Source organism: Mustela lutreola, chromosome 3 (assembly GCF_030435805.1).
Source record: "Mustela lutreola isolate mMusLut2 chromosome 3, mMusLut2.pri, whole genome shotgun sequence".
NCBI classification, from domain to species: Eukaryota; Metazoa; Chordata; class Mammalia; order Carnivora; family Mustelidae; genus Mustela; species Mustela lutreola.
Window position 1 is genome coordinate 33,809,347 of NC_081292.1, and position 14,448 is coordinate 33,823,794.

Sequence of the window (14,448 nt, forward strand, 5' to 3'; positions counted from 1 at the left end):
TTTGCATGCAAAGAATAAACATAAAATTAAGTTTCATGAGGATAAAATCCATATCTATCTTATCACTGTTATATTCCCAGCAACTAATATTATGGCTGACCTAGGGTCAGAACTTAACATATATTTCTTGAAGAGATGAGTGAAGATTCATGTTTATAGCAATATAAATTAAGAACAAACAAGATGTCCCATAATAGCAAATTAAGTTAAAATGATATAATATGTAATAATATATAATAGCTCTTAAAATAATTTTAAGAAAAATATTTACAGAAAAAATTTTCAAGAAAAAATGTACAATATGTGACTAAGTGAAAAAGCAGGTCTCAAAATACTATGAACAGATTTATCACTTTTGTTTAAAAAATCGTATGTATGTGAAAAGTTACATTTGAGTGGTGGGATTATAGGTGATTTTGATTTTTTAGTTATTTATCTATACTCTCTAGATTTACCACAACAAATATGTATTATACTTATTAATGTTATCTTACTGGAACATATCCTTTCTAAGTCATAAGAAAGTGATAAGATGTACACATTTTACAATTACATGGACTTTAAACTAACACCATTTATAAATGGAAATCCTATGACTTTAAATCATTAATTATACCCTTAGAAGTAAAACTTCATGTCTATATTCCCCCAAATATTTAAGTCTTACCTTTCTAGTATATTCATTTTGAAACATAATAAAAAATAGCTGAATTTGAAATTTGTCTAAATGCCTTTGCTATGCTCCTCCATCTTCTCCCCTCCTCCCCAGTCCAATTTCTATAGGGCTTTGGGATTTCAAAGACAGTAACAAAATGGTACTTACTTACTATGAAAGTCTAACTTCCACTTCCACTCCCTCCTCCACCAAATGAAGCCAATACACACACATACACGCACACATGCACACATGCACATACACATTTATGTACTGGCATCATCCAGCCATCCTAAGTATTATTTAAAGATGGACTATTTGAAAGGAGCCATAATAATTTAATAAATAATCTTAATATTATCACTTTCTAAAGTGCTGGAAGAAAATACATATACATTTATAAATGACAACATCTATGCTGTCAATACATGTAAAAGAGTAAGTAGAAAGATGCTACTTATAAAGAAAATGAAAAAAGACCACTGTCTTCAAGTGAAAAAGTTCAATCTGTTTATGAGAGAAAGGAAAAAAAAATAATAAAGAGAAGAAATTCATTTTAGTAAGACATTTACAAGCTCCTAATAGTATCTCAGCTTCTTTCTTGCATAATCTTTCTGTTATTGTCACTTTTGTGATCAAAATAGCTCCAGAATAGATATGTCTAATAACTATTTCAAGAATTTTAATGTTAACTCTGCTTATACTTCCTATGGCTTTTAATTAATAAAAATTCTTCAGTAAAAATCATACACCTCCTCTACCCCCAAAAAATAAAAGGAGAAATTACATAGCTGATTTTTAAAAAAAAGCTTTTCCTATTGTTCTTAAAATAACAGCCCAAGAATAGTTTAGTTTTCAATTATAACATTTTTATCCAAAATTCAATGTCTGGATTTTGAGAATCTAAATAGTTCTTAATACATATAAAATTGCAAGTTTAGTAACTCATCAGCATTATGTCTCTAAAATGCAACTGGATGAATTTAGATATTTTAATATTTTAAATAGTTTAAAAAGAGAATGACAATTGAAGAAATTGATAAAAAGTGAGGACTCAAATTTGCAAAGCTCTTCTAATACAGGCAGAATATGCCTAACTGAATTTTTAGTTTTTATACAAAATGTTCAAGATTAGGGGTTACTTACTATGAAATCACCAGTATACCCAGTTATTATATATTTCCCCATTTATTCAGTTTTGGCTTGTGACCAAAGCTTTTCAAGTATAATACCTCAGCAATATTCATACCCCAATTATTTACTATGAAATTCATACCAAATTTCCTTGAACTTGAAAAGCAGGGAATGTATAAAATTTACTTTCACCTTAAATATACATCTTTGTACAGTACAGCAATCTGATTTCTCTCAAAAGTCTAGGACAAATTATAGTCATTTTAATATATTGAGCAAAAATCATGACCTTGAATTTTGGAATAAAATTACTAAAGTAAAGGTTTTAGATATCCCCACAAATTCTCTCATTAAATTCCAGAAAATCTAATATAATCTAATAAGAAAACTCTATGCTAAATAATTAAAGTTAAATTTCAAGAAATCAAAACTACTGATAATGTGAAAACTGATGGTTAAAAGCACAATTAAATTCTAAAAAGGAGTTGGTTTACAAAAAGTTATTGTCACATAGTAATAACAGTACTTGGTATTCCAAAAAGAGAAATTAATGTAGTGATTACATACTGAAAGTTGTCCAGATAAGTATTGTGGAACATCCCTCAACATGCCTGGACTCATGGGAGAGGTAACGGAAATAGAAGGGCGATCCATTTTTTGAGATTCAAAAGAGCTAGAACCTGAAACGGTAATTATACATAAAGAACAATAATGATTATTCTTCCTTAGTATTTAATAATCTTTACCATAGTGCTTTTAAATTATTTATTTATTTTTAAGACTTTATTTTATGTCTTTTAGAGTCACTTATCATTGTGAAATAAAAGCAAAAAATCTACTTTAATAGTATATTCTTAATTATTATACGATCCGATCACTTCTCATCAACTCCATTGCTACCACCAATGGCCTAAGTCACCAAATAAAATACTAAATATCAAAATAGTTTTCTCACTACTCTCTCTGCTTTCATCCTTGACTCCATTTGAACTATTTTCCAACACAGTAGCCATATTTTAAAACATAAATCTCTCCTCAAAACCAACCTGTGTAGTTCTGATTTCCCACAGAATAAAAGCCCAAAAGGAAGTAGACTTTACAGTGGTTCACAAACTCTATGCAATCTGGCTGCCATGTCTCCCCATCCTTCATCCTTCCCACTGCTCACTCCAGTGCAGCAATACTTGCCTCCTTGCTTTCCTCCGGCACATCCTAGGATTCCCTGCCTGAGACACTGCACCACTTGGTCCCTGTCCCTGGAAACCTCTTCCCCCACATAGCCACTCTTCCAAATCTTTGCTCCAATCACTTCCTTTTCAATATGGTCTCCCCTGATCAACAGACTTCAAATGGCAACCCATCTCCTCTCTTCTTTTAGAACACCCCTTACTTTATTCTCAATCAATCAAGAAACTTAGTTCACCGGGAAAAAGCCATTTGTTTAACATCTGAAATTGCACTCAAACACAAGTAATAAAAAGCACTTACATATTTAACATTACATAAACTTATTTGTCTATTGTTCCATTACTACTCTGATGCCAAATCTAAACTACTATCCTGTTTTCTAAAAAGAGAAATTAGGATATGACTCACTAGATTGTCCCAAGCATTCCCCCCACTTACTGAGGGGTAGTTTACAAAGTAGTAAATTTTAAAATTAGAAGAAATTAAGGAAGGAGGGAGTGAAACTTGTAGGAAAGATGGGTATGTTCATTATTTTTGTTGTGATGATGGTTTCATTTGTACATCAAAACTTACCTCATTGTGTACTTCAGTGCTATTTATTATAGTGTACCTTAATAAAGCCATCTAAAAATATATAGTAGTTAAGAGGGCGTGATTAAAAAAAACTATCTTAAAATATTATAGAATTTTGTACTTTATCCCATAATAATATGAAATAATACTAAATTTTTCATTTATACAATAACTATGTATTTGATAACAAGATTATTCTATTTCTTATTTCATATTAATAGACAAAATACTTCATTTGACCCCTGGAAAATGACAATATTAGTATTTTCTTCTAGAATGAATGAGACTTACTGGACTCCAGTTGTGCATGTGTGCTATCAGGGATTCTAGGGATATCTCTGAAATGACAGAACAAGAAAGCAAGAAATTGTTTCCACAATTAATGCAACTGCTATTTTTATGATCATCAATCAGTCTAAAATGAACAAAACTGTGTATGATAGTAGTGTTACATAAGTAAGAGAAAACAAGCTGTAGTACTTTATTGCTAATCAAAGTGTTCTGAACTAACCTCAACTACTTCGAAAGGAATAAACAGTCATATGATTTATAGAAGACTTACAAAAATATATTTCATTTTCTATGTGTTTTACTACATGACTGCCCATTCTAATAAATTTTTGAATTTAAGATAGGTTTTACGATATATTTGAATCCTATTCTCTTCTTTAATCAACAATATTGAGTTATAAATAAAGTATCACCACAAGAAAAATTTAAAGATTCAGATTGTGGATGAAATTTTTTAAATGTATTAACTCCATTGAGGAAAAAATGCAAACAGGTTTTTCTTTGGGACTTACAAATGGTAACTGAATTTATGCCAAAAGTATGGACATTTTTGTTGGAGATTTTCCAGGACTGACAGATTTTAATAGTAAAGGTCATTCAGGAAAAATATATAAAAGAATATTTATGAATTTGAGATATTAAGCAAAAATATGATTATAGGATCATTACTTTGAAAGGAACACTTCAATAAAACTAAGTTACCAATGTAAGTCATTTTCTCCAGCATAAAAAGAGATCAAAATATTCTAGCTGAAGTAGTCTCGGCCTGCTACTTCTCCACCATCTTGACTCCTCCCCCTCCCTGTGTTTTGTTTTGTTTTGTTTTGTTTATAAAAAATAAAAAATTATATTAAAAAAAAAAAAACAAAAAAAAAAAGAAAAAAAAAAAAGAGATCAAAATAATATAGTCTGATCATTTCCTAAATGAATGACAACAGGGCATTGGTATTCTTCAAAAAAAAAAAAAAGAATTTTTATAGCTTCCACCCTCAAATACTCTTACCCCAAACTTGCACTTAATAATTTGCTGTCATTGTATATATATTTCCTATAGCTTTTACTTAGTTATAGGTATATCTCTTACATTGGCTTAGAATATAAGCTTCTATAAGGGAAACACTGCTGTGATATTTAATGAGAAATTATCAGCATACAGTACAAAAGACTGTATTTATTGCCAACTTTTGGAAATTGCTATTTGAATCTAGAGGTAAAATATTACAAACGCCACGGAGTACTTTGGTATTTGCTTATTTTTTGTCTGTTTCCTTAAACATATCATGTTGTTCCTTAAACTGTTCCCTCTGTTTAGGAACAGTGTATCCTTGGGACCTCTCTTTCCTATGTTGAAATCTCCATTTTGAAAAAAATATGTAAAATTCATTGACCCTTATTTTCACAATGTAGAGGACTACAGTTCGTGAACTTTCTTTTAGAAGTAATTGTTACTATAGTCTCCTCCTACTATGCCGTTAGCCCCCTATTAAGCTAATAGACAATTAAAAAAAATAAACATCTAAATATTTCTTCTTCTATAATAACTGTATATTCTGGCATGATCAGATAAAGAAATGGCATGATTTTTGGTGAGCTGTTTTAGCAAAAAAGGAGAAAAGAAGCACTGCCCTCAAAACAATAGTTTTTATAGAACAATCAGATTTTTAGATTGCATACTACAAATGTGCAAGAGTAGTCAACTTATAAGGTATGTTCATAAAATACACAAGCCGACTCACCCAATAGGTCTTGAAACAACAAGCTCCACTTGTGGTTCAGGTTTGGATTCCAGAATGATGTTATACACTTCTTCAAATGTGGCTCCTTGCAAAAACCTTCCATTCCATTCTAATACTTCATCACCTAGAGTGTATTCCAGTAATGATAATCTTAGAAAGAAAACTAATCCCATAAAATGCCTTTGAAACCAAAGCACCCTTAAACTGCAATGAACTTCAAAGAATAAAGTCACTGTCATGAAGTATGACATACTGAGAACAGCTCCATTGGCATAACATTTGATGATAAGGATGATTAGTATTTTTACCCAAAAGGACAAAGGTCTGAGGGATAAAACTACATAAAAGTTATCTCTGTGGTTTCTAAATAGGAGTCTGATTCTAGAAATTATTAAAATCTGTTAACTCTTTGAAAATTTTATGACTATATTCTAGGTTTGTCAATATCTATGCAACACACAGCAGGGTGGCCGGGACAGGGGTGGCGGGGAAAGAAAGAAAAGCAGCAGACTCCCTGCTGAGTGAGCGGGGAGCTGGATGCTGTGCAGGGCTCAATCCCAGGACCCTGGGACCATGACCTGAGCCGAAGACAGACATTTAACCAACTGAGCCGCCCAGGCACCCTACAGTTTCTTATACAAAAGGCTTAATACTTATCATCTTATCATATTCCCTTCAAGGCACTCAAGGATCTCTCCAATAGTATCCATTACCAAAGAGATAAGGAATCACACGTTGTAGAAAATATGTATTTATCTATAATGTTTGTTTCCTAAACTGTTGGAATTTTTTAAAAAATGAAGCCTTATGGGAAGCAAAATAGATTAATACTAGATACACAATAAGAATATCTATCAGCCAAAAGCATCAGTAAATATAAAAAGCTTTTTATCTAATGTGACTCAAGAAATAATAGTTACATTTTCCATTAAGAATAGAGATTTTTTATTTAAGTTAAAAATGAGTTCCTGATTTTTGGTCAAATCATTTCTAAGTGAGGATGACTTTTTCATAACTACTTCAGTTTAACAGTTTAAATATAAATAATCAAAGATAGAAACCTACCTGGTCTAAGATGTCCTACAGTATCAGCTAAACTTCCTTTTTTTACTTTGGTAATAAAAGCACAAAGCCGACCTGATTCAGTCATCTTTCCTCCTACAACCTTTTAAAAGAGAAAAGTGTTAAAACAGGCATATTGTTCAAAGAAACATAGTTGAAGATTCAAGTAAAAAATAACTAGATAATTTGTAGCTTTTAAAACTATAATATTCTAAAAATAATTTTTAATAATATGGTGTTATTAGAAACTGACTACATGTTCCATGAGTGGACTTTTTTTCACATATTCTAAAATTTTCACAATTATTTGTTTAAAAAAAAAATCACATACCTTAGAAAGAACTTAATAAACTGTAATTTCTCTCAGAATTGTTTTTATCATTTCCAAAAACATGCTCTTACAGTATTATATAATTATATTAACGTTTCTAGTTGTAGATTTCAAATATCTTAATCACATAAATATTTGTTACTTTGACTATGGTAAGCCATCACAATTCCATTATTTAGTAATCTTTCAGGCTCATTGATTAATGTAAGTGATAATGATGGATTTTCCCTAAGAAAACTACAAAATGTACTTAATCTCATTATAACTTATGTAAACTTCAGGCCATTTGCATTCCAATTTTTCTATTTTTATGTTTCTATTAATGCATATCTTTAAGAAAAAGGAAAAATAATTATTAGCAATAATGCTGTGGAGTCATATGGGTACCTGTAAGACTGGCCTCTTACAAAACTAATGCTTGTGATCAACTACCATTCAAGCAATGTATCAATTTTATAGCATGTTAAGCAAATAATAGTAATTAACTTCATTAAGTTTTTTTTTCTCTAAATTGAGTGAATGTTATCTGAATTTTAAAAAATCACTGGCTTTTTCTATGTTATTTATTCCTAAGTTGCAGTAAAATACCCTCAGTTGTAATCCAGTTCTTATTAACTAATTAGTCCTATGTTTGATTCTGAAAATTAAATGTGCAGATACTATGGAATATTTTAAAACTTTCTTGGCTTGATAAACTTTAATAATAATAACTAATGATACTTGATACTACCATTATTATTAAAATCTTACAGTGTGCTAGCTACTCTGCCAAATGCTTGTATATTGCTGTATTTAAGTTTATTATAATAATTCAGTAAGCATTATTATCTCCATTTTATAGATGAGGAATCTGAGGCTAACAGAAGTTCAGTTGCCCTATGTCATGTTGCTAGTAATGACTTACCAGGGATTCAAACCAAGACTTCCTGCCCTCTCCTTTTTACTGCTTTAACACTCTGTTGGACAGATCTGGATTTAAATCTCACCTCCATCATCATCTCTGTGACCACGGGCAAGTTATGACACTTCTCTAAACCTATTTCTCATCTGTTGCATTAAATAATCTGATAGAAGTAAAGGGCTCAGATCAGGGCCATCTGTGGGGCAGCCACCCAATAAATGTTAGTTGGCCGATTCCACATACCCCCAAAGTTTTCTAACATCTCACTATATTCTATAGGACAACTTCCATGGCCATTGCTTAACTCTAAAAACCATTTACTCTTTTTTCACTTCAGTTGTTAATTCACCGTACAGACGAACAATAATAACAACAAACCAACAACAACAATAAAAAAATAAAAAATAAAAAAGAGTTCTATTTGATCTACTTACCAAATAACTACCTGGTATTTTACAGTCAAATATAAATTAATATTTATAGTAAATCTCCTAACATAAGTATTTTTGAGTTTCCAGACTTTAAACAGTATTCTCTTTCTCCTACACACGAATACACACAACGCCCACATTTTCCTACACTTAAACAAAAATTACATTCTGATTGTTAAAAAACAAAATTCAACCGACTAAATTCGAAGATCTAATTGGCTTTATTAAGTGATTCATGAATTGAACAGCATCTCATCTAGTACGCCGAAGACAGGTCTGCTGAGCTCAGCAAAAGAAAGGTTTTCAAAGGCAGAGAAAGGGCATTAAAATACACACACACACACACGTGTATATAAATATATAAATGAGAAAAGAATTTATTAGCAAGGAATGCACTGTTAAGGCAAGACTGCCCTCCAAAAGGGAGACTATCAATAAATTTCCTAGTATTGCCCAGGAAATTCCCATGTTGACTGGATAGAGGTTACACTAATGGGGAGCTAAAACTGTGGTAAGTTAGGGATATGGGGCCTTAACCTAAGTGATGCTATTTGAGGCCTGTGGTTTTCCTTTAAACACTGTGTCCTAAATATATACATTCCCAAGTTTGCATATTTAGTAATTGATTAAAGCCATTGTTTTAATAGTGTATAAACACAGATACAGCCTTAAAGGACAAACTGTATAAATAAAATAAGTTTGAGAGCTGTATTCAGGATTCAAACATATCATTTGGGTTTATTTTCAAAATCATATATTTAAGTATTATTGTGGAATAAGTAATACTTGGAAATGAAAAGGTTTGGGGTAATGAGTGCAAATACTTGGGAATTCTTGGAAACAGGGGGAAAAAAAACACCAAGCTGGCATAAATTGGAAAGAGTTGTTAAATTTTTGCTTTTCTCATAAATCAGTAAGGAGTGGAGAGCCAGAATCTCGTATTTCATCACATACCTTCAAGCCAAGCATTGCTCCTGAATCTCGAGGCACACTTCCATCTTTTAGACGCTTATTCAACAAAATGCGACCAATTAAACGATCTCCATCTTTAGATGGCTGCCACGTCACAGGGTGCTGACATATTACATCAACAAACAAAAAAATTAATTTTCTTTTATGATAAATGACCCCTTGTTGTACAATATATCTAAACTCCAGATTTCCAAAGTCTTATGATTACACAAACCAGTTTGCATTTAACACACTGATCAAAAGGGCTTACTACATTATGCAGACGCTCAATTTTATAATCTCAAGATTTTTTGAAATCCAATTATTGCAAATTCTTACAGTGCCCTGACACATTACTGCAGTTATATTGTTTTATGAAATCTGAGAAATCTTGAAAATATATGCAAACTACCTATACACTGAAGATTAATTAAAAATTCACATAACAGAAAAGATAGATTGAAATTCTAAGAGGTTAGATTCATTTAAAATGATATTTTAATATTCAAACACTACTGGAGATTTTGAAAGACTTAATTACAGTAAAAGTTAAAAGCTAAAATTATAGAAACACATCAAATTTGAACCTATGATGGGGCTTCTTTGAAATAGGTTTCTAGATTAAAATTATAAAAATACACAAGCCCCAGTAACTTTTCAGTTGAATCTGCATGAGAGAAAGAGACCTAATTCGAAGGTGAGGCTAGTTTATATTTCTCACTTTTTGTAGGTTCACTGGTTCTTTTGGGTCTTTAATCTATTTAGTAAATTAAGTTTATTAGATAATTCATGGTATATCCACTGTTAAATAAGCTTGAAAATATTAGGAGTTTATCTCTTTCTCAGGGCAGAGCCAACCCCTTTAAAAATTATGACACCATCCATTATAAACTGTATGTCAAATAACAAAGTAAATGATTTGTGTAATCACAGTTTCATAGTCATCAAAAAGTAACATGCACATCTTCATGCAAAATTTGGCAAGCAAAAGACAAGTTTCAATTTATATGGTAAAAAGATTTCAAAAGTCTCACTATTCTAAAAGCAAAAATAATAAATACCAAAGCAGATGGCAATGGTTCTAGTACTAATTAATACTACATTAAAATGCTATGACAATAAAACAAAAGAGCAAAATGACAGTGAAAGGGAAAAAAGAAAAACAACTTTTTCTGTGCAAACAGACCCAATTATCTCCCTTTTGCCTGGGATTGAAACTATTAATAATTTAATTTTCATCCCAAGGAAAATATATGCAAGCAATCAAATAAGCCAATCCAAAAATTCTTTATATTTGTGGTTTATAAAAACATCACAAAGTTCTCTCATGCGACCATAGACAAAGCATTCCTTTGTTCCTAATTTTTTATTTCATTTACTTATTTTTTGGTATGCCGTCCAACAACAAAAACAGCAAAGCAAGCAAGAAGTATTTTGGTTTGTTTGTTTGTTTTGGTTTTGTTTTTCTTTTCTGCACCTTAAGAAATGCTACATTGACCCTTGAAATGCCCTGTCCTTTTATTATGTTCTGTTTGAATGAGTGACAGAGAGCAAACGAAGACCAAATGAGCAGGTTAAAAGGCAGGCTCCACAATGTCAGTACCTTATCACTATGGCTATGCTCCTCGTTAAGGGTTGTGCTACTACAGGTATCTACCCCAGAGTCCTTAATCTGAGGCTCAGACCATTCCAAGTCCTCTTCCAAAGAGTGGCCACCAAAGTACATCATTTTCTTTTGTCTCTCAGACCTGGTGTTAGAGTCCGACAAAACTGCCTGCTCACTAGTTTTTCTTTTTCCCTTTTGACTGTCCCCTACAGGTGTGGGATAAAAATAAAACAAAAATAATAATAATAAAAAAAAGATACAAAAAAAGAAAACATGCAAAGGTGTAAATAAAAAAGGAAAAGTGAAATGAAAAACGAAAATTAAATAGTAAGGCTCCACATGTCTCACCAAAGACATTGGGGAAGCCTCACTGCTATGCCAAGACGTATGGTCCAACCAGTTGTAATCCATGTCTCCTGTGAGAGTCAGACAGACAAAGAGTGCAGTAAAGGAGACAGCGAAAGAAAGGACAGACAAAGACATTATAAACATTTTAAACTATGTGATCCTGTCTGGTTTCAAGAACTTTGTCTGCAGCACTCACTATATATACCAAGAGAAAGCTAAGATTCCAAATGAGCCAAATTTATAGAATGTAGAATATAAAGTTTATGTACTCTAGATGGATCCTACATATCAAAAGTTCTGCAAGAAGAGAAAAGGCTAATAATAAACAGGAATAGAAATGAAAAAATTATATATTTTGAAAAAGAAAAAGACTATCCACTGTGTCTGTTATTCATGCTATTTTTTTTCCATGCTGGCCTACAGACATGAGTTTGTTCTCCAAAGGTTAAGAAACATTAAAAACAAAAAACAAAAAAACAAGTAATTAAATGTTGTTTCTGGATGTAGTATGATATTCTTTATTCTGGATGTAGTATGAAACGCCCCCCCCAAAAAACAGGGTGGTTTAAAAAAGAAGAATTGGTTACACAAAAGATTAATTTTGTATGAAAATGAAAAAGACAGTGTCACTGAATTTCTACTAGTAAAAATAATATCAACTTTACTTAAATATCATGAATTACTTAAAATTACTTTGAAATTATTTTTCAAATTTTTTGCAGAAATTTCAATCTCATAAAAGGTATGTCTTTATAGTAATTTTGTCAGATAATGTATATAATTGGCAACTAAGAAGGAATATCCATTTCCCAGATTTATGTGCTCCTTATTTGCCTTACATTTAAAACAAATTCTTTTTATTTTATATGTGTACATATGCATCTTTTTAAGCTCCAGTCATATTTTATTTTTCTTAAAACTATTTACTAAATACCTTCCATTTGCTATGTATTGTGCTAAGCTCTAGCATAAGGACTAAAACAGTGAGACACAGAACAGAGTGAAGATAAACACAATAAATAAATCATGAATGTCATACAGGAGAGTACACTATGAGAGAATATAATAAGTGCAAAGGGCAGAACTCTCAAACCACCATGAAACAGTATAATAAGAGCTAATGCAGATTTTGGAGTCAGCAATGACCTTAAAGAAGTGATCTTTAAAATAAGAAATGAAATATGTGGCCTAAAGCAAGAAGATAGGCAGACAGAAAGTGGAGGAAAGAACATCCCAGGAAGTAGTGAAAACAGAGTATTCTAGAACAACCAATGGAACACCAGTGTGTCTGAACCAAAACAAATCCTAAATGAGGCGAGGCAGCACAAACCAGCTTAGAGAGGACTATTTATGCTATATTGAAGATCGTGGATTTCATTCACTGAAGGATTTTAAGCAAGATGTTGACATGAACTGATTTACATTTTAAAAAGATGAATCTAAGTACTAACTCAAATTGGGTTGGAAGACACCAAGTTAATAGGCATTTGCAATAATCCATGGGACAGGTAATTATGGCTGGAACAAAGGTGACAGCAACAAATAAGGTAAGAAAAAAGGGAACTGAGAGATGTTTTGGAGGTAGAAATAAGAGAATTAAGAAAGACTGAAGGGGGTACCTTAACTGGCTTAGCCAGTAGAACATGTGACTCTTGATCTCAATGTCATGAATTTAAGCCCCATGTTGGGTGTAGATATTACTTTTAAAAAAAAAAAAAAAAAAAAAAAAAAAACTAAGAAAGACTGAAAGAGTCAAGGATAAATCCCAAGTTTCTGGCATTAACAACTGGATGGAAGGAAAAACTACTTATAAGATGGAAAAAGCTGGAGGAAGAGCACTTTTTATTAGAAAGGGGTAGGAAGGAAATACTCTATTTATAGAATTTAATATGTCATTGACTATAAAATTCACATCTATTAAAATGATAGAAATATGCATCTTAGAATTTGTTAAGTATGGTGATTGATTTTGGATGTCTTTTTCAAAATATTTATAAGTTATTCAAGTAGGCATATAAAAAATCAATTTGTTAAGCTGTAGCAAAGAAAAAGTCCGAGCTGCAGACATAAACTGGAATTACTAGCACACAAATTGGACTAAGTGGATCATTTAGAAACAGAAGATAAAGTAAGATACGAAGAGAAGCCCGACTGCATTCTAACATTTAGAGTTTGGATTGAGAAAAGGAGAGGCTGACGAGCAGGCCAGAAAGAAAAGGAGGAGGGAGGGAGATGGATTTCTCCAAGCCAAACAGAAGAGTTTCCTTGGCAAGAGGAGAAAGTAACTATGGTGAATGATTTCCGTATAATAGGTAAGATAAGGAACTGAAAAGTTTGCATTTGAACATTTGCAACATGAAGCTCAGAGGATGTTAGAGAAAACACTTTGGATAGAATAATGAAAATTAAAATCTGTTCAAGTAACTGAAGAATCAAAGGGAGACAAGGAAGTAGAAAAATTGTGTGTAGACAAATGGTTCCCATGCTGAATGGCATAAGCCACCTCACCCCGGGACTTGTTAGAAGTGCCAGATTGTCAGGCACCAGCCGAGACTTAAGTAATCAGAAATTCTGTGGATAAGGCCTAGCAATCTGTTTTTTAACAACCCACCAGGTGATTATAATCTCAATAATGTTTGAAAACCACTGGAGATAATACTGTTAAGAAGTTTATTTGTGAAGAATGATGAAGTTGGGCTATCTAATATACACAGAATTCACTTGGTAGGGAAAAATATTCTTTAATCTATAAAATAGAGAAGTGCTTCCTCATCTTTCTCATGGCACAAATTGACAATTATAAATTTATGGCTACCCAAAAAGTTAAGAGTATTTATATCTCAGAAAACCCTTTGAAAATATAACATTGCTCCATACAGAAGCACTGATTAATCTCCAAATGAATTAAATAAAGTGTAGAAACCCTAAATGAAAATTCTTGGCTGGTTTATGTGAAGGTGTGAGAACGCAGCTCACAATCTCTCTTTCTCCCAATGCCTACAACCAACCAAAAAAGGCAGAAATGAAGTTCTTTCCTGAGTAAATAAAAGACAAGCTGATTAACCATTTGAAGCCAAATCAAAATATTTGACTGACCAAAAAAAAAAAAAAAATAGTGTTGTAGGTAGCCAGTAAACATTTGTTGAATTATTAAAAAATAGAATTACTTAAGAATTAGATACAGTAATCAATGTAAATCATACACAAAATAGTCCTCAACCACTAGGACTGTTAGTATTAA

General features: G+C 31.8%; 1 protein-coding gene across 49 annotated transcripts in view; it reads right to left on the reverse strand.

The window, feature by feature from the left end:
* RIMS2 (regulating synaptic membrane exocytosis 2) overlaps positions 1 to 14,448 on the reverse strand; it is a 603,997-nt gene that overhangs the window by 284,491 nt on the left and 305,058 nt on the right. For 25 of the 49 annotated variants that reach the window (XM_059165830.1, XM_059165827.1, XM_059165815.1 and 22 more), the window contains 6 exons: positions 10,857 to 11,065; positions 9,257 to 9,376; positions 6,643 to 6,742; positions 5,578 to 5,701; positions 3,842 to 3,888; positions 2,357 to 2,469 (listed from right to left, as the gene is read on the reverse strand). In XM_059165830.1, the coding sequence (XP_059021813.1) occupies positions 2,357 to 2,469; positions 3,842 to 3,888; positions 5,578 to 5,701; positions 6,643 to 6,742; positions 9,257 to 9,376; positions 10,857 to 11,065 (713 nt within the window). Of the gene's footprint in view, positions 1 to 2,356; positions 2,470 to 3,841; positions 3,889 to 5,577; positions 5,702 to 6,642; positions 6,743 to 9,256; positions 9,377 to 10,856; positions 11,066 to 11,207; positions 11,276 to 14,448 lie in introns of all 49 variants that reach the window. The other 24 variants (XM_059165825.1, XM_059165839.1, XM_059165832.1 and 21 more) reach the window with 1 other exon arrangement.